The 24,894-nt window shown below is 39.1% G+C and overlaps 1 protein-coding gene across 9 annotated transcripts in view; it reads left to right on the top strand.

The window, feature by feature from the left end:
* Window positions 1–21,881, top strand: part of snx14 (sorting nexin 14) — a 32,305-nt gene extending 10,424 nt beyond the window's left edge. Inside the window, exons 9-32 of one of the 9 annotated variants that reach the window (XR_009328643.1) lie at window positions 293–449; window positions 960–1,035; window positions 1,355–1,399; window positions 1,486–1,566; window positions 1,671–1,785; window positions 2,362–2,517; window positions 2,725–2,849; window positions 3,129–3,187; window positions 5,020–5,046; window positions 5,954–6,109; window positions 8,460–8,592; window positions 8,926–9,109; window positions 10,255–10,338; window positions 10,938–11,038; window positions 11,787–11,898; window positions 12,061–12,101; window positions 13,028–13,147; window positions 13,385–13,508; window positions 13,602–13,766; window positions 19,721–19,816; window positions 20,269–20,360; window positions 20,935–20,991; window positions 21,219–21,335; window positions 21,679–21,881. Coding sequence is in view for 8 of the 9 variants with exons in the window: in XM_059023544.1 (XP_058879527.1) it covers window positions 293–449; window positions 960–1,035; window positions 1,355–1,399; window positions 1,486–1,566; window positions 1,671–1,785; window positions 2,362–2,517; window positions 2,725–2,849; window positions 3,129–3,187; window positions 5,020–5,046; window positions 5,954–6,109; window positions 8,460–8,592; window positions 8,926–9,109; window positions 10,255–10,338; window positions 10,938–11,038; window positions 11,787–11,898; window positions 12,061–12,101; window positions 13,028–13,147; window positions 13,385–13,508; window positions 13,602–13,766; window positions 19,721–19,816; window positions 20,269–20,360; window positions 20,935–20,991; window positions 21,679–21,720 (2,348 nt within the window). In the remaining variant the exon portion in view is untranslated. Of the gene's footprint in view, window positions 1–292; window positions 450–959; window positions 1,036–1,354; window positions 1,400–1,485; window positions 1,567–1,670; window positions 1,786–2,361; window positions 2,518–2,724; window positions 2,850–3,128; window positions 3,188–5,019; window positions 5,047–5,953; window positions 6,110–7,523; window positions 7,626–8,459; window positions 8,593–8,925; window positions 9,110–10,254; window positions 10,339–10,937; window positions 11,039–11,786; window positions 11,899–12,060; window positions 12,102–13,027; window positions 13,148–13,384; window positions 13,509–13,601; window positions 13,767–19,720; window positions 19,817–20,268; window positions 20,361–20,934; window positions 20,992–21,218; window positions 21,336–21,678 lie in introns of all 9 variants that reach the window. The other 8 variants (XM_059023545.1, XM_034004293.3, XM_059023544.1 and 5 more) reach the window with 8 other exon arrangements.
* Window positions 21,882–24,894: the final 3,013 nt, after the last annotated feature.

Raw genomic sequence — 24,894 nt, 5'->3', positions numbered from 1 at the left:
AGGTTAGCTTGCCAGTGTCTGTGGCTAAACAAACTTGAAGCTTTCCAAAGATTGCATCCCCAGCCGATGGCTCTGTATGTTCTATGAGGAGGTGCAGTGAGTGAATGCAGTTTGTTGTGTCACTAGGGATTGACTATTTTTCATGGGACACCTGTTCTTTTATTTATATTTTGAATTAGTAAGAAAAAAAAAGCTTTAACCTGTTTATGTAGGTTTGTACATTTTTAAATATGCTTTCATTTTTATAAATAATGTATAATGATCTGCTGGTGTTTTTTTTTTTCATTTTTAGTGAAGAATACAGAATATTTGCAGCAGGCTGCGGTAGAGGAGTATGGGCCAGACTTGCATGTAGCTGTACGAAGCCGAAGAGATGAACTGCTGTACTTGAGAAAGTTAACCGAGCTTCTCTTCCCTTACATTCTTCCTCCCAAAGGAACAGATTGCAGGTGTGCTTATTATTGACAGTCTCCTGTGGGAATATAGATGGGTACCTAAGACTGCCGAACATTTTAAGCTGCAGATTTTATAATCATTTGTATGGAAGTAGCTCCTACTTACAATTTCAGCTTAATTCTGTGCAATACTGCATACTTTACACTGAAGCATCATGCTAAAGATGTTAACAATGCCTTTCTGTAAATTCCCATTGTGAGTATTCAGTTAAATAACAGTTGAGTCATTTTATCTTATCAGAGTCTCAGGATAAGCAATCTGCATTCCTTTATGGTTTGTCACATTTTGGCTGGTAAAAGAAATGGGCCTTCCAATTGAATACGATGTCTGTTGGTCTTATAGATTATTTTTGACATGACTGTAGCATGCTAAATAGAATAAATGAAACCTTAATTTCGATAATTCAGATTGATAACATGGAGCATCTTTCAGACTTGTTTTTGAACTTGTAGTTCAGCAATTGCCATGTGGTCTTAAATAAACTTTTTTTTTCTTCCCCTAAGGTCTCTTACGTTGCTCATTCGAGAAATTCTATCCGGTTCAGTTTTTCTTCCATCTCTGGACTTTTTGGCCGATCCTGTAAGTATATTTTATGGTGATTCATGAATTGGTAAATTGTAATCTGCCATTCAATTGCTAGTAATTGATACAGATGGGTTGATTGTGTTTATAATACTTTTATATAATACATTGTAAATGTTGTTTACTATTCAAGTGTGAATACTGTTATAGTCATACTATAATTTTTTGAATATAACTACTGGTAGCTTGAATGCAACTTGGTGTCCTTGGTTTTCCCAATACTGCTGTTTATAAAATAGTTCAGGCTTCTAAAGAAATCCAAAGAATAGTATCTATAATTGAATGTAATCTAATCTTTCCAAATTGTTTTTGACAGGATACTGTGAACCATTTGCTTCTTTTGTTCATCGATGACACTCCTGTAAGTACTTGTGATTTTACAGTAATCAGTAGACAGCCTGCACTAGTGCACGAGTTGTTTAGTGAAACCTTTTGATTATTTTTAAGCCGGAACCCAACACTGAGCCTCCTTCAGCTTTGGTCCCGTTCCTGCAGAAGTATGCTGAGCCGAGAAATAAGAAACCATCTGTAAGAATACAAACTCATTTCTTCTTTTGTTTTTTTCCTGAAGTATTGCAGTTCTGTCACCTTGTTCGGGCTGCCCTGTCCTGATCTGTCCCTGTTGTGTCTAGGTGCTTAAGCTGGAGTTGAAGGAGATACGAGAGCAGCAGGACCTTCTCTTCCGCTTCATGAACTTTTTGAAACAGGAGGGTGCTGTCCATGTGCTGCAGTTCTGTCTTACTGTGGGTAAGGCTGCTTCCTCTGATGTCCAGAGTGGATCGGCGCAATATACATAAGAGGGAGGGGGGGGGGCTTCTCAAAATCTCGTTAGTATAGAGCTCAAATATTTATAAAGAAGTGCGAAGTAGGTTAAACATGCATTTAAATGCATTTAAATATGCATTTAAAAAAATGGGCCGATAATTACACTTGAAGAAAAGTTTTAAAAGTTTAACTTTGCAATAAGGCGGAACACAAATAGTGAAGTCCATGGCTCCCAACTACAGCAGTATAAAGGGGGAGCACAGTAATGAGTTATTTATTATTACAATTGAATTTGTTAAACAAACTGTACAGAATATATCAAATATTTGAATATATGATAGGCATAGTATAGTGTATTGACTGCATCCTGCAAATAAAGTCAGCCGGTTCAGGCAGTTGTCATGTTCCCCATGTATAGTGTGACTGGCGAGAAACAATCAGTGCACTAAGGACCACTGAAACAGCCCCTTCAGTGTTGTTTACTAGGGATCATGAACTTTTCTAATGTGTGTATTCGTAAGTATGGCATGCGTTGATTTATTTATTTTTTTTCTACAGAGGAGTTTAATGACAAGATCTTGTGTCCTGAGCTGACAGACTCGGCAATGCTCTCTCTACATAAAGAGGTGATAAAAATCTACGAGACCTACTGTTTGGATGAGAGCATAGACAAAATTCGATTCGATCCTTTCATTGTAGAGGAAATAAGGAACAGTAAGTATTGGTTAAACACCTGCGATGCGATTCATTTTAAAAAACGTTACTACAAGTGGTGTATTTTTTAGTTTTGGATACTGGCTCTTGAATATTTGATGCACAGTGTTTTGCTGTTAAATCCTGAATGTAATCTTTTTGGTATTCTGTACATGTTTGTGTTTGATCCTGAATGCTGAGCAATCCAGCTCTCTTCCCTGCTTACAGTTGCAGAAGGGCCATATCAAGGTGTTGTGAAGCTGCAGACCATGCGCTGCCTTTTTGAGGCCTATGAGCATGTCTTGTCTTTGCTAGAGAAGGTCTTCACACCTATGTTTTGCCACAGCGACGAGGTAAATACATTGACAATCACTGTATGTTTAGTTTGGTCTCCTTTTAAGACGCATAACTGCAAACAAATCCCCATCATTCACAAGGTTTATAGTTAGTCATGATTGTCAGACACAGGAAATGGAGGTATACTTGTAGTGTTGCTGGGCCCTATTCACTATGCTTTTACTGGCAATTATTTCTAGAAAACAAAAAGATGAAGCAGTCAAAGTTCTTAAATATTAAACATTTGAGTTTATTTTAGACAAGATCTGAAAATAATGTATCTATCTGTTTTTCAGTATTTTAGACAGCTCTTAAGGGGTGCGGAATCCCCTGCCCGGAACTCCAGGCTTAGTAGGTAAGTAGTCCGTTATTTGAAATATATATTATTTTAAGAAATGACTTTTAATGTACAATTATTCTTACATGTTTTCTTAAATACAATTCCTCCTACAGTAATTATTAATGTTCTTGATTTTTTTAATAAGCTGTTTGGCCTCAGACACAATAATAATAATAATAATAATAATAATAATAATAATAATAATAATAATAAATGCTCACAATACCAAAAACAAATTGAACAGTACAACATAATAACATTGGCAGTGTAATCTATAGCCTTATTTATTAAATATGTTCCAAAACTAGTAATAAGAAACTGTGTGAATTGGAGACCACAATAATTCTCCCCCAGCGTTCTTTAACACTTTTAAAATCCCTGTTTATGGTAATTGTTTTTATGACGGGCAGCTCTACATACACATGTTGGGTAGGAGACGGGCAGCTCTACATACACATGTTGGGTAGGAGACGGGCAGCTCTACATACACATGTTGGGTAAGAGACGGGCAGCTCTACATACACATGTTCGGTAGGAGATGGGCAGCTCTACATACACATGTTGGGTAGGAGACGGGCAGCTCTACATACACATGTTCGGGAGGAGACGGGCAGCTCTACATACACATGTTGGGTAGGAGACGGGCAGCTCTACATACACATGTTGGGTAGGAGACGGGCAGCTCTACATACACATGTTGGGTAGGAGACGGGCAGCTCTACATACACATGTTGGGTAGGAGACGGGCAGCTCTACATACACATGTTGGGTAGGAGACGGGCAGCTCTACATACACATGTTGGGTAGGAGACGGGCAGCTCTACATACACATGTTCGGGAGGAGACGGGCAGCTCTGCATACACATGTTCGGGAGGAGACAGGCAGCTCTGCATACACATGTTCGGGAGGAGACGGGCAGCTCTACATACACATGTTCTGAAGGAGACGGGCAGCTCTACATACACATGTTGGGTAGGAGACGGGCAGCTCTACATACACATGTTGGGGAGGAGACGGGCAGCTCTACATACACATGTTGGGGAGGAGACGGGCAGCTCTACATACACATGTTCGGGAGGAGACGGGCAGCTCTGCATACACACGTTCTGAAGGAGACGGGCAGCTCTACATACACATGTTGGGTAGGAGACGGGCAGCTCTACATACACATGTTGGGTAGGAGACGGGCAGCTCTACATACACATGTTGGGTAGGAGACGGGCAGCTCTACATACACATGTTGGGTAGGAGACGGGCAGCTCTACATACACATGTTGGGTAGGAGACGGGCAGCTCTGCATACACATGTTCGGGAGGAGACGGGCAGCTCTACATACACATGTTCTGAAGGAGACGGGCAGCTCTACATACACATGTTGGGTAGGAGACGGGCAGCTCTACATACACATGTTGGGGAGGAGACGGGCAGCTCTACATACACATGTTGGGGAGGAGACGGGCAGCTCTACATACACATGTTCGGGAGGAGACGGGCAGCTCTGCATACACACGTTCTGAAGGAGACGGGCAGCTCTACATACACATGTTGGGGAGGAGACGGGCAGCTCTACATACACATGTTGGGTAGGAGACGGGCAGCTCTACATACACATGTTCGGGAGGAGACAGGCAGCTCTGCATACACTCGTTCTGAAGGAGACGGGCAGCTCTACATACACACGTTCTGAAGGAGACGGGCAGCTCTACATACACACGTTCTGGAGGAGACGGGCAGCTTTTCATTTACAAAACGTTCTTGTTTAAATGAATGTGCTCTTTGTCTTGTCTTATCGTGGGGTTACCTTTGCTCTCAGCCAGTTGTAATTCCTTGTGCCTGTTATTGCAGAAATAGCGTGAGTTTGGATGATATCCGGTAAGTATCTCGACTGCATGATACGAGCACTGTCATGCTGCCACTTTAACACTGCACCCAGGGGAACTGCACTTGCTGGAATGCAGTTCAGGAAGCAAGATTAACACTGCCTTTGTAACAGATTAAAAATGAACGGTATTTTCAAAGTATACTAGAAGTAGAGGCATACTGATATTAATTAAACCCTAGTTACAACATAAACAAGTTGATTATGTTATTTAAACTACAAAAATGCAATTGTCAACTGACATGTTGAGTGGTTCAGGTTACTGTATCTTTGCTAAACAGGAGAAGCATTTTACCTGCTGTTGTAAACCATTACTACAGACAGCTTTATATATTGACATTCCAACACTATGGATCCTTTATTAATTATCCAGACAGTGGCAGTTGAAAATACCACTTGCTGTTGAACTCTGTATGAATCCAGATGGGAATTTATCCCAGGGTTGATTTATAGACCCACAGATTAACAAAAAACAATACATAACACACAACATATGAAATCAGATTTATAAATTTTAAGCCGCATTTTAGATCATTAAACTAAACCCCTAGCAGGTAAACTTTAGGAAATGTAAAGTATACTGCAGAACAATGATATTACCCCACCCCAAAGGGATGGCTCATTGAAATTGGTTCAATTTCCATTTCAACCAGTCGAACCTGGTAATATTGGTCATACCCATCACATTTCTAGTACGTTACTTTTATTTTTTTTTATTCTGTTATGAAGGCAGCATGTTTTTTGAAACTGGTCGAAAAGAAACAAAATGCAGGCCTGAGTGACTGCTAAGCAACCCTGTCGATGAATGCAGGCCTTTGAGCTAATGTCTGTCTGTCTGTCTGTCTGTCTGTCTGTCTTTCTCTCACGAATGACTGCTGCCACTTGGACATGTTGCACTAGCTCTGATCAGGATTATATGCAGGGCACTGAACCTTCATCCGTAGCACAGGCTGCCACCATGAGCCCAGGGCCTTCATCTGCATCTGTTTTCCCTCATGTCCAATCAATTATAACACTCCCGTCTGGCATTTTTCTATCTCTCCCTGCTGCTTTAAAGTAAGTCAGGGTCCATTACAAACCATGTGCCCCTCTCCACCCTGCATGCTTCTTTGTAATGTGTATCGTATATGAATGTGTGTTTGCCCGGTTGCTGAAGCATGTTCCCCTGTACTAATTGAAGATTATATATATTCTTTACCTTTTCACTAGCGTTTGTGATTTACTGTTTTAGATATGTATTTGTTAATTTGAGATTTTGAACCTTCGTTATTCTATAAGTAAAGGGCGGCCAACATGCATTGTTTTTAGAGTTCATGTGTCAGACACCAAAAGAGATGTGATTACAAAGTATTAATTTAAATGTGCTCTAATGCATACCTTGCATAACTGTTTTGCTGTAGTGACGGCTGGCTCTTTTGCTATAGACTAACTACCTGTGCACCCATTTCTGTCTTTCTTTTCATTAATTGTTCTTTCCTAATGTTATTGATTTTATTAGTTTAATGTAATACAGTTTGAGTCTTAGGTATTACACAGTATTCAAATACTTCATAAATATGGTCAAAATACATTTTTATCAAAACCAAACACGACAACTCAAATATAGCCAGTATTATGATCTCGGTAGGTTTTTATTTAATGTGAAATGTGTGTATTGTCATTTGTGGTAAATATATATCTGTCTACCTACTATTCTCCCTTTTCTTGTATTAATTTTGTATTCTTATTCATATTGTTACACATCTTTTCCTTTTTGTAGTTAGCATTTCAGTAATTTCTTCCATGTCTTCCTTAGTCTTCCCAATCCTTGTTCTGCCCTATAGTGACCTCTGCTGGGAGTGTGTTGAACTCATGTGTCTTTACTTGATTTTCTAACTAGTACAACGCATTTCCGCCAAGGCTGTTGCCATTCAAGTGTCATGCATAACCAGCTCTGATTCATATATAAAGGAAACAACCTGTGTTACAGTTTTATTAAATCTAGTTGCACATGCTTTCTCTTTTCCCTGTATGATAATTAACCGTTTTTGTGTTGCAAAGGTGAGGTGAGCAGTTTAGCTGTCCCTTTTCTCTTTGTGTTAGTCTTTTCAAAGCTCAGAGAGGAACTGTTTTCATCCACATCCAATTTGTATTTGGAGTTACTTGGTGAATTCTTTTCTTTTTTTTTTTTCTGCTGATTTCTAGTTGAATTATTCCTTGCAGGCTTCTGAGAGATTTGTTTCTGGGTTTGTTTTCTTTTTTCTCTTCTATAAGATCATAGAACACGTGTTATTTATGGTGGGACAATGTCAGTTTAAATAGTTGGGTTCAGTCAGATTATATGCATTTGTTGTTCTCTTCAAAATAAGACCATGGCAGTGTTTACAACACAAATAGAGGTAGCATGGTGTGATTGTAACGCTATCATTCCTGAAGAAATCAATTCGACCGTGACCTTTTTTTTTTTTACCACAACATGGGTTTACAACAGACTTCAAAGTGCTGTGGCAGTGAGTGGCATTTTCTTGTCATTAAGAAGGGACTGTGCTATCGCCCATAAAGAACCATATGATGAATCAAACACGCAGGCGGGGTTTGTAACAACTTTGTAACATTTTACTTACCTTAATTGTGGCTACCTGGGTTTACAACTGATGCAACCGGGCTTTTTGTCTGTTTCTGAGGATCGTAAATGCAATTATTTATTAAATGTTTCTACTAAGATTTGTTGTGCTGAGCTAAAATTGTGTGAATTCCACAAATGCCATTGAAGTTTCCTTTTATTTTATTTTACTTTTAAAAATTTGGAATCGCCAATTGTTTTTTTTTACCCCATTTTCTCCCCAATTTGAAATGCCCAATTTTAAGCCTGGCTCACCGCTGCAACCCCCACGCTAACACGGGAGAGACGAAGACGAACACACACAACCTCCGAAACGTGTGTCGTCAGCCGTCCGCTTCTTTTCACTCTGCAGGCCCGTCATGCAGCCACCTCAGAGCTACAGCGTCGGGGACCACACGGCTCTGGGTTGCTTGCATTGTGATGACAGATTAACATTTGACTCATTTAGCCAAATTGTATGATTTTAATTGAGCCAGACTGACACTGGCTTTCTCCCTCCAGGCATTTTTTTTTCTTTTAAGGATCATATCCTGTTTTTGGTCTTGCAGCATTTATACTGCATGTATAACGTTTGTTTTCTACCATAAAATCTTTTAATTTTCTATTATATCCCTTATTAAATTCTGCAAATGAAGGTAGATTGCCACTGTGGTTAAACAGTGTAATTATAGAAAGACTTCCTTCCATGCTTCCACCCACCCAGCCCCATCCTGTCACCCTGCTGCTGCTTGCACAAGCAAGTCTTTATAAAGAATGCAGCCATATTAAGGTGTGTGTGCTTGTTTTGTTGTATGCAATGTTTAGGAACACCTCTAAACGTGGAGAATCATTTGGGATAAGCCGGATTGGCAGTAAAATAAAAGGAGTGTTTAAAAGTACCACTCTGGAAGGGGCTATGCTTCCGTCCTACGGCTTAGCGGAAGGAGAGGATGACTTGGTAAGTTAGAGCTTTTCACTATGTTCTTGTTATAGGATAAAATAAGTGATGGGTTGTTTAGTAATGAAGGGTGGGTAATTCTTGGTTTAAGGTTGAGATTCCGACATGTATTTTGCTATTCAAAGCTTATTGGCCTAAAGCACAGTTTACATGCTGTAAGTAGTATCTAATAAGCTATAATAATGCAGAATTAATGTGAGCTTCCCGGTGAGTTACAGAAGTATTTAATGACAATGGCAGAAAAGTTTGGAGCAAGCAGCATATAACCCTTGGGAGTTAAGAGGAAAACCGTGACATTCTTGAATGCTAATGTGATTATATTTCATTTAAAAGGTTGAAGAAGCTATAATGGTGCTTGAAGACGACTCGCCTGTGGAGGGGATCAGCACTCCAAGCACTCCGCGGAACCTCTCTGCCTGGAACATAACTATCCCCTATGTGGACTTCTTTGATGACATTAAGAAAGAACGGATTCCTGTGTTCTGCATAGATGTGGAACGGAATGACAGGAAGGCAGGTGAGAAAAGGGAACTGGTCATGAAAAAAAACATGGTTAAACCGGGCAGTTACGTGAAGTGACAGCATGGAAAAAACCTAACTGAATCCCGAAATGCACCGTCTTTTTAATTTTTTCTATCTAACAATTTAATCCATTCTGTCCTCCCAAGAGCTGAATTTACTGTTTTAGACCCATAATAAAATGTGCATTGATCAGTTTCCATTAGTACCGTCCAGTTGGTAGCAGCCTGTGTGAATGAGGGGTTCATATCTTACAGGAGCGGTTCTACTGTTTTTTGTTTAATTAGGGTGTATATTGTCACGTTCAAGCCTTATAAAAACGCTCAGGAGGGAGAAGTACTCCTAGTGGTTTAAGGATTTTTTACTCATGCACTGGACTCGAGGGAATGAACACATTAAACCCAGTAAACTTTATGAGAAACAAAAATCAGACATAATGCTTGTATTAGGATAACAGCCTCCCTTGGAGAAGCTGTGTTTAATAAAGAATTAAGAATGCAACAGTACTGCAACGTTTCTTTTTTTTTTTTTTTTAAATTTAGTCGTTGCCAATTAGTTTTTTTTATTATTTTCTCCCCAATTTGAAATGCCCAATTATTTTTAGGCTTAGCTCACCACTACCACCCTTGCGCTGACTCGGGAGGGGCGAAGATGAACACACGCTGTCCTCCGAAGCTTGTGCTGTCAGCCGCCCGCTTCTTTACACTATTCAGACTCATCGTGCAGCCGCCTCAGAGCTACAGCGTCGGAGGGCAACGCAGCTCTGGGCAGCTTACAGGCAAGCCCACAGGCGCCTGGCCAGACTTCAGGGGTCGCTGGTGCGCGGTGAGCCGAGGACACCCTGGCCGACCTAACCCTCTACATTTTGTATACTGAAATCCAAAGGAGGTCACCACATTGTAATAAAGATGCACTGATTGCATGCTGGTACTCATGAGAAGTACTTTTATTTTCTCAACAAATCTTCTTGTTTATTTCTTGTGTTGGTTAATTACCTAGTGAAATAGAAATCAGACAGCTAAATGGCTGATTTATTTGAAATTGAAATGATCACACATTAACAATACTTGTTCAGTAAGTTTTTAGTTGGAATTTGTATTTCCTGTTATCTTAAAAAAAAGTCTACATGTTTCTCTCTTTCAGTGGGTCATGAAACTGAACACTGGTCTGTATACAGAAGATACCTGGAATTCTATGTCTTGGAATCAAAACTGACAGAATTTCATGGTAATTAACTGGTTTTATTGTTTTCACACTTTTTAAATTATTAAATTAAAGTATACATCTGTACATATAACACACTTCCATGTTTAGACATATCTACTGTGACCAATCATGGTAATTTGCTATGGACATTCATTAGCACAAGATCTTGAGACTTAAAAATCTTAAGTTGCTTGACATATGATTAAACATATGATTGGAGGCTGTGTGGTCCAGTGGTTAAAGAAAAGGGCTTGTAACCAGAAGGTCCCCAGTTCAAATCCCACCTCAGCCACTGACTCATTGCGTGACCCTGAGCAAGTCACTTCACCTCCTTGTGCTCCGTCTTTCGGGTGAGACGTAGTTGTAAGTGACTCTGCAGCTGATGCTTAGTTCACACACCCTAGTCTCTGTAAGTCGCCTTGGATAAAGGCGTCTGCTAAATAAACAAATAATAATAATAATAAACTTTGTCTAGCATTTGTTATGAACTGTTCTGCTATGTGTTGTGAACTTCTTTATTTTTAACTTGTTTTTATCCAAGGTGTGGCAGATGTGTGTGGCTGACATACTACATGGTCCATAAAACAAAATAATGTTTTCAACTATTATCTGTTTCATAGGCTCATTTTCAGACACTCAGCTTCCCTCTAAAAGAATTATTGGACCCAAGAACTATGAGTTCTTACAGTCGAAGAGGGAAGAGTTCCAGGAGTACCTGCAGGTATTACCAATAAGTAATGGCATTGTACTGTAACATTGGAGCGCCTTAGAGAGGAAGCTGTTACAGTATTTAGCCTTTAGGCCAGTTGAATCAACCTTTTATTAGAGAATAATATGGTTATATATATATATATATATATATATATATATATATATATATATATATATATATATATATATATATATATATATATATTATATGTGTGTGTATATGTATTTTTTTTTTTGTAACAAATACACTCAGCTGTAGTATATTTTCACTTTGTTCCCACTCCTCTCTGAGATCAACAGTAACCACAAGACTGTCAGTTTGATTTAACCGGGCGGTGCCTGTATTGTTATGGGACAATCCAAAGCCTTGATAATCAATATAGGGTTCAAACACAGTTCAGGTTCTCATACAATCCAGGTTAATCCGCCAGAAGGGTGGTCAAAACAATCCAAGTCATACACAGTCTTCCTTTTTCTCTTTTTAGTATTTAAATAATTATCTCTTACCAGCACCCCTCTCTGTGGCTTTGTTTTAACACATTGACTTCTTGTAGAAACATGTGTCATGGAAGTTTCATGGACCAGACCCCAGTGACTCATGTGCTTGTTATATTTCAAGTTGCCATGATACAATCAAGTCAATGAAACACTGCCAGTGTAAAGCACCATTTTAAACCTGGGTGATTCAAAGGCACTTGTAACTGTGTTTTGCAGAAACAGCTTTCTATTTGAAATTATTGTTCTGTTTTTCTTTCTAGAAACTTTTACAGCATCCAGAGTTGAGCAATAGCCAGTTATTGGCAGATTTCTTATCCCCCAATGGGGGTGAGTCACAGTTTCTTGATAAAATGCTGCCAGATGTCAATTTAGGTAGGTACAGCTATTCTGTGTACTTATATTTGAAACATAAAATAACATTATTATAGAAAACTTATGTAAAAACAGTCTTGCATACATGATCAAACAGGCTCGTTGTTAGTTCAATAGTTAGATTTCAATAATAGAAAAATCATGTTTTTGTTTAATCTGCAGGAAAAATGATAAAAGCTGTACCTGGCAAATTGATAAAAGAGGTAAGTGTGCTTAGATTGGTTTATATGTTTGTTTATAGACCCACTAATGCCCAAAAATGTCATTTCTTTGTGAGCAATTCATAACTTTTTATTGTTTTTCTGATCAGTTGTTTTTATTTTTGAAAAATATTTTTCAGAGCATATAAACAAACTGAAAGTTACATACACATGCAAAAACGAAATCTAAATTAACTATATACCTCAGTACATCAGAGCTTGCATGTAAGTAAGGACCCACAAAAGCAAATAAAAGGATTTAGTAATACATATGTTTGTAGAGAAAGTGTAGTCTAAAAACAATTCATAGTTTAGATTTGGGTAGCAACGTAGTTGACTAATCGCACACTACAACATTGTAATGTGTGTGTGTGTGTGTTTTGAAGTGTATACTTAAACTATTTCCATTTCACACACTACAGAAATCCAAAGAGTGGTCTGATTGGTTGTGATGGTGTGTAATAGTGGATGACTAAGTATTTTAATTGCATTCAGCTGTTTGAATTGAAATGGAAAGCAATGCCAAAGTGTGTGGTTTCAGATGGACAGATAGCAGTTGCTTTTGAAATCCATTCAATATAATGACATGTAAGAACATTAAATAAACAGTTTAAAACAGAAATCCAAGCTGTTTCAAATATAGTGCGCAAACAAGTGTTACAAAAGTGTACGTTCACAAAAAGAGCACCAGACACGATCAAAGACATGATTTACTGACTTTTGTTTTAAAGTGGTGATTAGTTGACCTAGTCAAGGTATTTGTTACCTTGACTATTCGACTATGACAACTAAGTTGTCATTCTACCCCATAATGTTATTTTGATAAAAAAATAATCATGAACACATTTTGATATGCCACTTGTTCATTGTGTTGACACTTTATAGTATCACCTAGTGTTAATACTTACTTACTTTCTCTTGATCTGCAGAAAGGGCAGCATTTAGAGCCTTTCATTGTGTCCTTCTTCAGTTCCTGTGAATCTCCAAAACCTAAACCAAGCAGGCCTGAACTGACCATTGTAAGCCCAACTTCAGAGAACAATAAGAAGGTGGGTTTGCCAATCTGCAAGTTAGACATGCATACTTAAATCCTGAAATATGGGATTTGTTACAGTATAATATTTATATAGTAAGTTAATTGAATTTTGCATGGAATGCAGATTGCCAGAATACAGAGTACTAAAGCTAGAACATTAAATTTTTTCCCCATCATGTGTGGTTTGCATTTCTATCAAATATACTGATGGTCTCTTTCCCACCCACCTCCCCCATTTAATGCGTTTCAGCTTTTCAATGACTTGTTCAAAAACAACGCCAATCGCTCAGACAGTACAGAGAAAAAATATAATCAAAACTACTTTATGGAGATGATAACAGTGGAGGGAGTCTATGATTACTTGATGTATGTCGGTAAGTAACATCTAGGAAATCCATAACTTCAAAACACTACATTTAAAAAGTATTTTAGTGAGTTGTCTTTCATTTTCGTCCTATGAATTATAGGGCGAGTTGTCTTTCACATCCCTGACTGGCTACATCACCTGTTGAGTGGCGGACGAATGCTTTTCAAGAACACACTTGAAACCTACACTGACTATTACCTGCAGTACAAGTTGGATCAGGTCCTTCAGGAACACAGAGCTGTCTCTATGATAACTCTTTTAAGAGGTATTGTTTCAAACCATTTCAGTATAATTCTTTAGATCCCAAAATGTTAGTGGGTACCTGTACTGCAGATTTCTAGAATGCACCTAGAATTATCCTTTTGTCAAGTTGAGATTTAAAAAAAGAAATAAAAGGATAGAGATGTTGGCTGGTGTTCTAAGAATCTGCAAGGGGGTGCTTTTACTTTGTTGTACAGTAGACTCTGCGTATAGGAACACCCCCTAAGAGAACGCTTCGGCTAAGAGAACAACCTGGTGGTGAAACAGATTTTTTTCCCATTGTAAATGTTCCGGCTAAAGGAACAGGAACTTTGCTTAAAAGAACACCTTCTTGGCACCGATAGGGATTAGTTCACAATGGATACAGTACTGTTTTGTAACCTGATCACTCATCATCATCAAACTTAAATTCAAATGGTTTATTCAATCTTTTCAAACCGGACTTGTCATGAGAGTCTTGAGGAACATTGATTGGTTTATTCAGTTTTTCTGTTTATCATTGCCTTGTTGTGTATTCTGATTTCCATGAGTGCACCTCATTGCTAAAAAATGGCATGTAAACAAATAGCAAAATGCGCCGCTGTTTCTCTTGTTACAAAAAGTTGAAAAAAACCTGAATCAGGCACAAGTCACCGAGCGATTTGGTGTTTCCCGTTCTGGTGAGTTGCGGGGAGTAGGTGTGCTGTGTTAATTTAGCTTGACAGTTTATTAATGTTAGTTTGTCTGTTACTTTTTTATTATAGTTTATTAACATACACTAACCTATTGCTTTTCTCTTACATATTATTTTCATTTCATATGTTGATGCATGTGTGTCATGACAAGTAATACATATTTACTGTAAGATTGGGGCTCCTTATAGAGGAAGCCATGTTAGAGAACACTTCGCTTGCTTCCTGAGTGGTGTTCTCTTAGCTGGAGACTACTGTAATTTTAAAGGTTTCATGTAGGTCTGGTTCCTGGTAAGGATCAGGTAATAGGTCAGTGGCTGAGCTTAAATATATTCTGACTTTCAAGTCACAGATCTTGTCACTAGGCTACACTGTTTTTAGTTTTAGTTCTCAAACACTCTCTTTACACATTGCTTTGTCAACAGCAGGTTTCACTGCCAGATAAACGCTTATGTTACAAAACTTTAAATTACTAACTTGATTGTATACAAGCTCTTCAGCTGTCAGGGCTCCATTGTGCAGTGGCTGTGTTTACAGCACTAATAGAGGTGGCATCTTATGATAGTTGTGCTATTACTGGATTTTTGAAAATAATCCACTGGACCCTGTCTTTTTTTTTTTTTCAACAATGACATGGGTTTAAATCAAACCTCACTGTGCTGTACCAGTTGGTTTCATCGTATTGTAGTTAAGGAGGGTCTGCTATTGTTTTGGATGTCACGCATTGTAAGAACGGTCTGATTAGTCAAACGTGCATTGCTTTAAAATGTCACTCCTCACTCTCATTGATTACACCGTGTAACAATTTTTTTTTTTTTTTTGGTTCCTGGGTAGTAAGTGTTATTTCCTAATTGCTTATGCCTCAAAAGTATAGAACATGGCTATTATTCCCCACAAACTTTGCTTTTGTGACCAGGACAGTGATATTTTGAAATTTACCTATTTTCCAGAACATTCCAGATAGATTCAGTGCTGAGTAAACTTGGAGTAACTTCTAGAACTTTCTAGAACTTCCCAGTAATATAAATAGTAGTATAAATACAGGGGCCTTAAGCCCACCAGTTCAGTTTCGTTCCATCTGCCTAAGTGGATACATATCTGCGTTTTTCTGAGATGGCATCAAGAGGCTGCAAGCATCCGGCAGACGCATTTTGCTATGTCTGCGGCCAATTTATCAAGACAAGAGCGAAAAAGTACTCCGTAGAAGAATCTGCTAAGATGTGTGAGGCCTACAAGGCACATTTCGGCATGCCTGTCGGGGATCAAGACAAACCCTGGGCACCTCATTTCACCTGCGAGCACTGCAAAAAAAACTCTGGAAGGTAAGATGGACAATTGTTGCTCGGAATTTTATGTTATAAAATTTGTTAATTTTTAAAATTGTAAAAGTTTTTAATTTTAAAATGTTTTACAATTTTCAATGTTATTGAAAAAATATATCATATATGAAAAATGTTGCGAGAATCTCTTACACATTAGTCATGGGTGAAATAAATGTATTTTTGTAGGATGTGTGGTAAAGTGCCCGCCCCTGTGTGTATTTTGTGTGTTATGTGTTGTATGTATGTTGCGTGTGTTAATGTTGGTGTAAAGTCATTGGTACACGGGATATAAACGGGTCTGTGTTTCACGTGTATTTAAAAAGTGTAGATTTGTATTTAGGCACGAGGAGGGCACAAATCACTTCACGTGCTGGTTAAATGTAATATGTGTAATTAGTAATTGAATCCCAGCACAACAGTATAAATAGGCACATTTTTAGTCACTCAGGGTTAGGTGTTCGGAAGAGGAGAACGGGAGAGAGAGAGAGGAGAGTTAAAATCATTAAAAGTAAAGATAAGTGTGTGTACTCACCGTGTTTGTTTGTCTCCGTGCACCGTTTGTGTTTAGTGCGTTTTGTTTGTCTTTTTACTTTGGCGTATAGTGCTGTGTCCTGTTTTGTGTACCGTTTAAAACCTTTTATTTGTTAATAAACGCTGAGTGCCACCATTGCACTCGGCTCATCATCACCACCGTCTCTGTCTGTGTATTCCTTTCTGGTCTGACGCCACCCACTCTGGCCGTCTTTGTGACAGATGGTACAGAGGGGAAGAGAGAGCCATGAAGTTCGCTATCCCAAGAATTTGGCGGGAACCCACTGACCACTCAAGCAGCTGCTACTTCTGCATGGTGGACCCTTCCAAACGTCGGACTGGCAAGAATACACCTGCTATCACATATCCAGACCTTCCTTCATCCATCGCCCCGGTGCCACACTGCCATGAGCTCCCCGTACCCACTCCTCCGGAGAGAGAGCAGCCGTCTCTAGAAGAGAGCAGCAAGTCAGAGAGCGAGGAAGACGTTGTAGATCCAGATGACAATTTCAGAGGTGGAGCTGAGGAGAGAAACCCATACTACCCCAACCAAAAAGACCTCAACGACTTGATTAGAGCTCTTGGTCTCACCAAGTCCAATGCCGAGCTTTTGACGTCTAGGCTCAAGCAGTGGAACTTGTTGGATGAAAGTGTGCAAGTCGCAGATCAGAGGAAGCGTCGCCAACCTTTTTCCAGCTTCTTCACCCGTCAAGATGGGCTCTGCTTCTGCCACAATGTGACCAGTCTGTTCGAGGCAATCGGAATCGCCTGTAACCAGAATGAGTGGCGCCTCTTCATTGACAGCTCATCCAGGAGCCTCAAAGCCGTGCTGCTCCATAATGGTAACAAGTACCCGTCTCTTCCCCTGGCTCACTCGGTGCACCTCAAAGAGGATTACAACAGCATCAAGACCTTGCTGGACGCCTTGAAGTATGATGAGTACGGCTGGGAGGTCATAGGAGACTTCAAAATGGTGGCATTCCTGATGGGTCTCCAAGGCGGTTTTACCAAGTTTCCCTGCTATCTTTGCCTTTGGGACAGCAGGGACACCAAGGCGCACTACCACAGGCGGGACTGGCCACAGCGAACCGAGTTCTCTGTGGGGAGGAACAACGTCAAGTGGGAGCCACTGGAGGACCCCCGGAAGGTGCTGATGCCACAACTGCACATCTAATTGGGCCTTATGAAACAATTTGTCAGAGCTCTAGATAAGGAGTCGGCAGCCTTCAAGTACCTTCAAGACTTCTTTCCCTAAGCTGTCTGAGGCAAAGGTCAAAGCCGATGTCTTCGTCGGACCACAGATAAAGAAGATTCTGGAGTGCAATGAATTCCCCAAGAAGCTCACTAGTAAGGAGAAAGCGGCTTGGAACAGCTTTGTCGCAGTGGTTCGGGGCTTCCTGGGCAATCACAAGGCCAAAAACTATGTGGAGCTGGTTGAGACTCTGGTGGAGAACTACGGCACAATGGGCTGTAGGATGTCCCTCAAAGTCCATATCCTTGATGCTCATCTTGATAAATTCAAGGAGAACATGGGAGTGTACTCAGAGGAGCAAGGCGAGCGCTTCCACCAGGATATACTGGACTTTGAACGCCACTACCAAGGACAGTATAACGAGAACATGATGGGAGACTACATTTGGGGGCTGATTCGTGAAAGTGATTTGCAGTATAATTGTAAATCTCGAAAAACTACTCACTTCTAAATCTTTTATAGTCATTTTTGTATTACTTTAGTATAAATACATGTTAATTTGGATTCATATGTTGTTTTTTCCTGACTTCATGTGAACGAAAAGACACAAATTCGCCCATTTTCTCATTGGAAATAGGTACATTTCAAAATATTACTGTCCTGGTCACAAAAGCAAAGTTTGTGGGGAATAATAGCCATTTTCTATACTTTTGAGGCATAAGCAATTAGGAAATAACACTTACTACCCAGGAACCAAAAAAAAAAAGTGTTACACGGTGTTATTGAAAAGAAACAAGTATTTTGTCAGAAAATAAGTAACTGACTACATTAGAAAGGAATGGGATGTTACTCTATACCACACACTTCTGTTTTTTAAATAAGATTTGAGTTACTGCCTTGTAACAGCTGTAATATATTGCACTATACCTTTTAATTAGAGAACCTGAAATGAATAGGATTTATATTTTTATATGAAAAGCACTTGGTAGGCTATACAAGTGATACTGGAATCTTTCTGTGTTAGTGCAATGTTATGTGTTTTATTGCCATGTTATATTGCAAAAGTTACAAAATAAACGAAGAAACAAAATACATTATGTTATGATGCATGAGTAATCTATTACACAACAGTGTATATCTGTCTATCTAGCTATATTAGTAATGTAAGGTACAGCTGGAATAAAAACAGGATGCATAGCACCCCTTGAGGACTCTGGAGTTTTCTACCAATACTGAAGTTCTCCAGTGACCAAAGTTTATGAAAGGATTAGTCACCAGTGAGTAGAAAATAGAAAAAACCTGGGAAAACCCTGCTTGTAGGATTTGAGAATGGTATTAAAGAAACGTTTCCATCTTACTGACCTGAATCGTGGCCATACAGGCTTACAACAAGTGGAACTGGAGCTTTTTACTTGCTTATAGTGTCTTCTGTACATAGTCATAGCGTTTTTATTTCTTGTTTGTCACAGAGTGTAAAGTACTCCAAATGAGCCAGAAAGATGGGCAGCTATAAACCTGTAAAGCTGTACTTCTGACCTGTGACTGTACCTGAGAACAAACTACACCATGCACTGGGGCAGTTTTACAAAAACATGCTACTGCTAAGAGAAGCATGAATGTTATAAATTGAACAGTATTCAGTCATTCAGTATTCAGCCCTAATGAGTCATGTGCATGCGTATTTAAGCTTATAAGCTTTTATCAGTGAAATGTGAGATTATTGGTGATCTTTAAACCAAGGAGAACAATTTCAGCCTCACCACCTACACTGTGCTCAAAGTAGATTTATGATTTAACAATTCTATATATCTGGTCTGTGCTCTTAGAACTGATCAGAAAGTTTGTATATGTAATAAGAAAAGTTGAGGGGTGAGTGCAGATCAGGGTAAATGGCATTTTAAGGAATTTACTCATCAATGTTTAACACACAGCTATAACAGGTTATCAGTGTTGCTGTATTAAAAAGGCATGAAGCAAGTATAGCAATGATACAAAAATCTTAATGAGCAGTAGGTTTTCTCTTGTCCTGGATTATTGGCAGAAGTTTTTTTCTTTATTTCAAATGCTTGTAAGTGATCATTTTATATCTACTTTGTAAAGTTTTACCCAAGATCCACCTCCCAAATAAACTTCAACGAACCATTTTATCTAAACTGTACATAGCATAGTGTTAGTCTGTGATCAAATGTGCTAACCATGCTAACCATACTGTGTTCAAAATGTGTTACTTTTTATATTTCAGATGCTGTGTTTTGTGAGAACAGTGAACCTCGCTCTTGTGAAGACAAACAAAAAAGAGCAAAAAAGACATTTGAGGAAATGATGAACTACATTCCAGGTTTGTGCAAAAAGAAGGTCGTTGTGACAAAAGTAGTAGTAATATTACGGATTGGTTCATTTACTCCTGATTTTGGTGTTCTCAGTAAGTTATTAAAAGTGTTTCTAAGGTAAAACACGATTTTTTGGAGAATCCTGCCCTTTATAATAAGTAGGATTACAAATTCATTGCTGCTCTGGGTCTTTCCCCTCAATCGGTTGTAGTTCCAGGTTTCATATTAGCAGAAAAGTAAGGGAAATTGACTGACAGCTTCAGATAAAACGACACCCTTTGATATTATTACCTTCATATTCACTACAGCTGTTTCCCATGATTATCCCCTTCGGATTGTAGGTAATGTGGAAAAAACATTGCCACAGCCCCTAGTGTCTAGTGTCTCGCTTTCAACAGCAGATATGTGGGACATCATTTGAAATTTCCTGTAAAAACCTCTTGAATGGTTTTGCTTTCAGATTTCATTGTGAAATGCATTGGCGAAGAGGCTAAATATGAAGGTGTAAGACTGCTGTTTGATGGGTTACAACAACCAGTGCTGAACAAACAGGTGTGTTTTAAATACGTGGTTTAAAAACAGGATTTATTTTATCTACACTCCAGGGCCACTTTGTTAGCACCGGTTACAGCAGATGTAAAGGAAGAGGTGTGTGGCAAAGAATGGCACTGCAGAGTTACTGTGCATCATTTTCATCAGTTTACAATTAAAAAGCAAAACATAAATGTCCACATTTATTGGTCTTATTTGAATTTTTTTTAAATACAAATAATACTGTTCATGTTACATAAGTAATAACACACACCCTGTCGGGCATTCCTTTTTTTCTAGCAGTTTTTAGTTTTGAAAAGAAAGCACTGTTTCTCAGACATGTTGCTATACAGTGAGGACAGGTCAGGTTATGTGCTGCAGGAGGCACCTGGCCTCTATTGATTTCACTGTGAGACAAAGCTGCTGACAGAAAGCCTAGATAGAGAATTCGTAAACCTTGATGCTCGCCAAGTTTGTTTAATAAACATGATGACTGTAGAATGAACAGCTCTTTAAGACTTTGTGTATGGATTGAGAATGCATGCAGTTGTGCAAATATTCACTGTTGCTTCTTCTGTATTAATTTATTTTGCAGCTGACATACGTTCTGTTGGATATTGCAGTCCTGGAGCTTTTTCCAGAGCTCAATAAGGTAAAGGACACGGGTTTAACATAAAGCTCTTTCTGTGAAGTTTTTGCCTTAGTTTGTATATTTAAATGTAACTGATCAGTATTCTATGCATAAACCAACAAACTGATAGACTTTACTAAAATTATATTTTTTCCAGACTAAAACATTACAGTTACAAATATGAAGATGCACAAAATCTAGTATTTTGGCTATGCATTAATTTCATTTAACTCCTAATACTTTTTTAGGCACATTGTTAATTTGAACAGGTACCACTGGCTGTACCATACTGTTTATAACTGTACGCTGGCCTGGATAACCAGACTGGATTTACACTACATAGCTGATGTTGTGCAACAGCCCAGGTAATCCTCCTAGAGCCGGCTTTGTTTCTGCGCCCCTGAACTTCCCCTCATATCTAACTTAAATACCATAACTGCACTCAAGTGTTATGGTGGAGTTTTGGGATCAGCAGTGGTTATGTTGCACAAATATACTTTTCTGTTGGGGTTCATTTGCCTCATCCATAATATGAAGTTTACACAGAACTTGGTTACTCCAAAACAAAAAAGCAGCATTATAAATCATGTCATCACACTGTAGTCAGTCCACGTGCTGTATAAAGGTACTATAAAACACGATAGAACTACAGAACTTCAGAATTGCAAGTGAAACATGTGTGTTAAATATGATACTTTTCTTTCTCAGCAGGTGCAAAAGGAGGTGTCCACTATGGCATCTTGGATGTAGGCAAGCACACCGATTTTAACTTGATTCCAATGATGTGCAATACATTTCTTATTGAATTTCCTTATCAATACATTTCTGTATTAAAAAAGCAAAACCATTTCATCTACCAACACTAAAACTTCATTGCACTAATAAAAACAAAATATTTATTGATTTGAAAATGTGTAACGTTGTTTGTTAAAAGAAAAAAGCTCAGGGTTTTTTTGAAAAAAGGACTGCAGAGCAAGCAATAGTGGACTGGATATAATAATACTAGCAGCCACTAGGAAACCTGTTTGAAAAGTCCTGAGGTTTGAAGGAGTGACGGTTAAAACAACATTAACACTAAAGGCCTTTGCACACTGGATCCGATAACGCATCCGAATTTAACGTGCGTCTAAACAGAAAAAACAATCATGTGCATTCCCTATTGCTCCTTGCACACTGTCGTACGACGGTGATACGTCAACTACGGAATCGAAACAAGTTCGATTTGATCCAATTTGACGTGCGTTAAAAATGACATTGACCAATGAAAAACGACTGGGAAGACACTTGGGTTCTTGCAGTACCCTAAACAAAATGGAAAATTAATTTTGTGTGCAGCCAAACAAAAATTACTCTATGATAAATCCAACAAAGATTACAAATACAGGGCTTAACAGTATTTTCGGTAGCTCATTGCTGGCTTCCCAACACACACACACACACACATATATACAGCGCCTTACAAAAGTATTCAGACCCCTGACCAATTCTCTCATATTACTGAATTACAAATGGTACATTGAAATTTCATTCTGTTTGATATTTTAAAACACTGAAACTCAAAATCAGTTATTGTAAGGTGACATTGGTTTTATGTTTTTATGAGGGCAGCAGTGTGGAGTAGTGGTTAGGGCTCTGGACTCTTGGCCGAAGGGTCTTGGGTTCAATCCCAGGTCGGGGACACTGCTGCTGTACCCTTGAGCAAGGTACTTTACCTAGATTGCTCCAGTAAAAACCCAACTGTAAATGGGTAATTGTATGTAAAAATAATGTGATATCTTGTAAGTCGCCCTGGATAAGGGCGTCTGCTAAGAAATAAATAATAATAATAATAATAATGTTGGGAAATATTTTTAAGGTAAATAAAAAACTGAAATATCTTGCTTGCATAAGTATTCAACCTGTGCTGTGGAAGCTCCCAGTTTACACCCGATGAAAGAAATTGCCCTAACGAGGACACAATTACCTTACCATTGGCCTCCACCTGTGAACCATTGAAGTTGCTGTCACATTTTATGGATAAAAACCTCACTGTTGAAGGGTCATTGGTCAAGCTGTGAATCTGAAGGAAAATGAAGACCAAAGAGCATTCTACAGAAGTTAGAGATAAAGTAATACAAATGCATAGATTAGGGAAAGGGTACAAAATAATATCCAAGTGTTTGGATATCCCAGTGAGCACAGTTGGATCAATAACACCGTGTAACAATTTTTTTATTTATTTTTTTGGTTCCTGGGTAGTAAGTGTTATTTCCTAATTGCTTATGCCTCAAAAGTATAGAAAATGGCTATTATTCCCCACAAACTTTGCTTTTGTGACTAGGACAGTGATATTTTCAAATTTACCTATTTCCAATGAGAAAACGGGCAAATTTGTGTCTTTTCGTTCACATGAAGTCAGATATGGACTTTGAGGGACATCCTACAGCCCATTGTGCCGTAGTTCTTCACCAGAGTCTCAACCAGCTCCACATAGTTTTCGGCCTTGTGATTGCCCAGGAAGCCCCGAACCACTGCGACAAAGCTGTTCCAAGCCGCTTTCTCCTTACTAGTGAGCTTCTTGGGGAATTCATTGCACTCCAGGATCTTCTTTATCTGTGGTCCGACAAAGACACCAGCTTTGACCTTTACCTCAGACAGCTTAGGGAAGAAGTCTTGAAGGTACTTGAAGGCTGCCGACTCCTTATCTAGAGCTCTGACAAATTGTTTCATAAGGCCCAATTTGATGTGCAGTGGTGGCATCAGCACCTTCCGGGCGTCCCAGCCGTACTCATCATACTTCAAGGCGTCCAGCAAGGTCTTGATGCTGTTGTAATCCTCTTTGAGGTGCACCGAGTGAGCCAGGGGAAGAGACGGGTACTTGTTACCATTATGGAGCAGCACGGCTTTGAGGCTCCTGGATGAGCTATCAATGAAGGACAGTATAACGAGAACATGATGGGAGACTACATTTGGGGGCTGATTCGTGAAAGTGATTTACAGTATAATCGTAAATCTCGAAAAACTACTCACTTTTAAATCTTTTGTAGTCATTTTTGTGTTACTTTAGTATAAATACATGTTAATGTGGATTCATATGTTGTTTTTTTCGGACTTTATGTGAACGAAAAGACACAAATTTGCCCGTTTTCTCATTGGAAATAGGTAAATTTCAAAATATCACTGTCCTGGTCACAAAAGCAAAGTTTGTGGGGAATAATAGCCATTTTCTATACTTTTGAGGCATAAGCAATTAGGAAATAACACTTACTACCCAGGAACAAAAATTGTGTTACATAGTGTAATCAGGAAGTGGAAGCTGCATCACACCACCCAGGCACTGCCAAGAAAAGGCCGTCCCTCAAAACTCAGTGCTCAAACAAGAAAGAGACTTGTGAGAGAAGCCAACAATCACTTTGAAGGAGCTACAGAGTTCAGAGTGGCTGGGAGTGGAGTAATGGTGCACCAGTCAACCATATCAAGAGCTCTGCATAACACTGGCCTGTATGAGAGGGTGGCAAGAAAGAAGCTGTTACTCAAAAAGTACCATCTGAAAGCACGTCTGGAGTTTGCCAGAAAGCATGAGAGTGACCCAGCTGTGATGTGGGAAAAGTTTTGTGGTCAGATGAGACCAAGATAGAGCTTTTTGGCCAAAACTCAAAGCGCTATGTGTGGCGCAAACCTAACACTGCCCATGCCTCAAGACACACCATCCCTACAGTGAAGTATGGTGGTGGCAGCATCATGCTGTGGGGATGCTTCTCATCAGCAGGGACTGGGCATCTTGTTAAAATTGAAGGAAGAATGGATGGAGCAAAATACAGGGAAATACTGCAAGAGAACCTGCTTCAGTCCGCTAAAAAACTGAAGCTTGGGAGGAAATTCACCTTTCAGCAGGACAATGATCCCAAGCACAAGGCCAAAGCAACATTGGAGTGGCTCAAGAAC

This window comes from Acipenser ruthenus, chromosome 5 (assembly GCF_902713425.1).
Source record: "Acipenser ruthenus chromosome 5, fAciRut3.2 maternal haplotype, whole genome shotgun sequence".
In the NCBI taxonomy this organism is placed as follows: domain Eukaryota; kingdom Metazoa; phylum Chordata; class Actinopteri; order Acipenseriformes; family Acipenseridae; genus Acipenser; species Acipenser ruthenus.
This window is presented reverse-complemented; position numbering and strand designations above follow the sequence as displayed.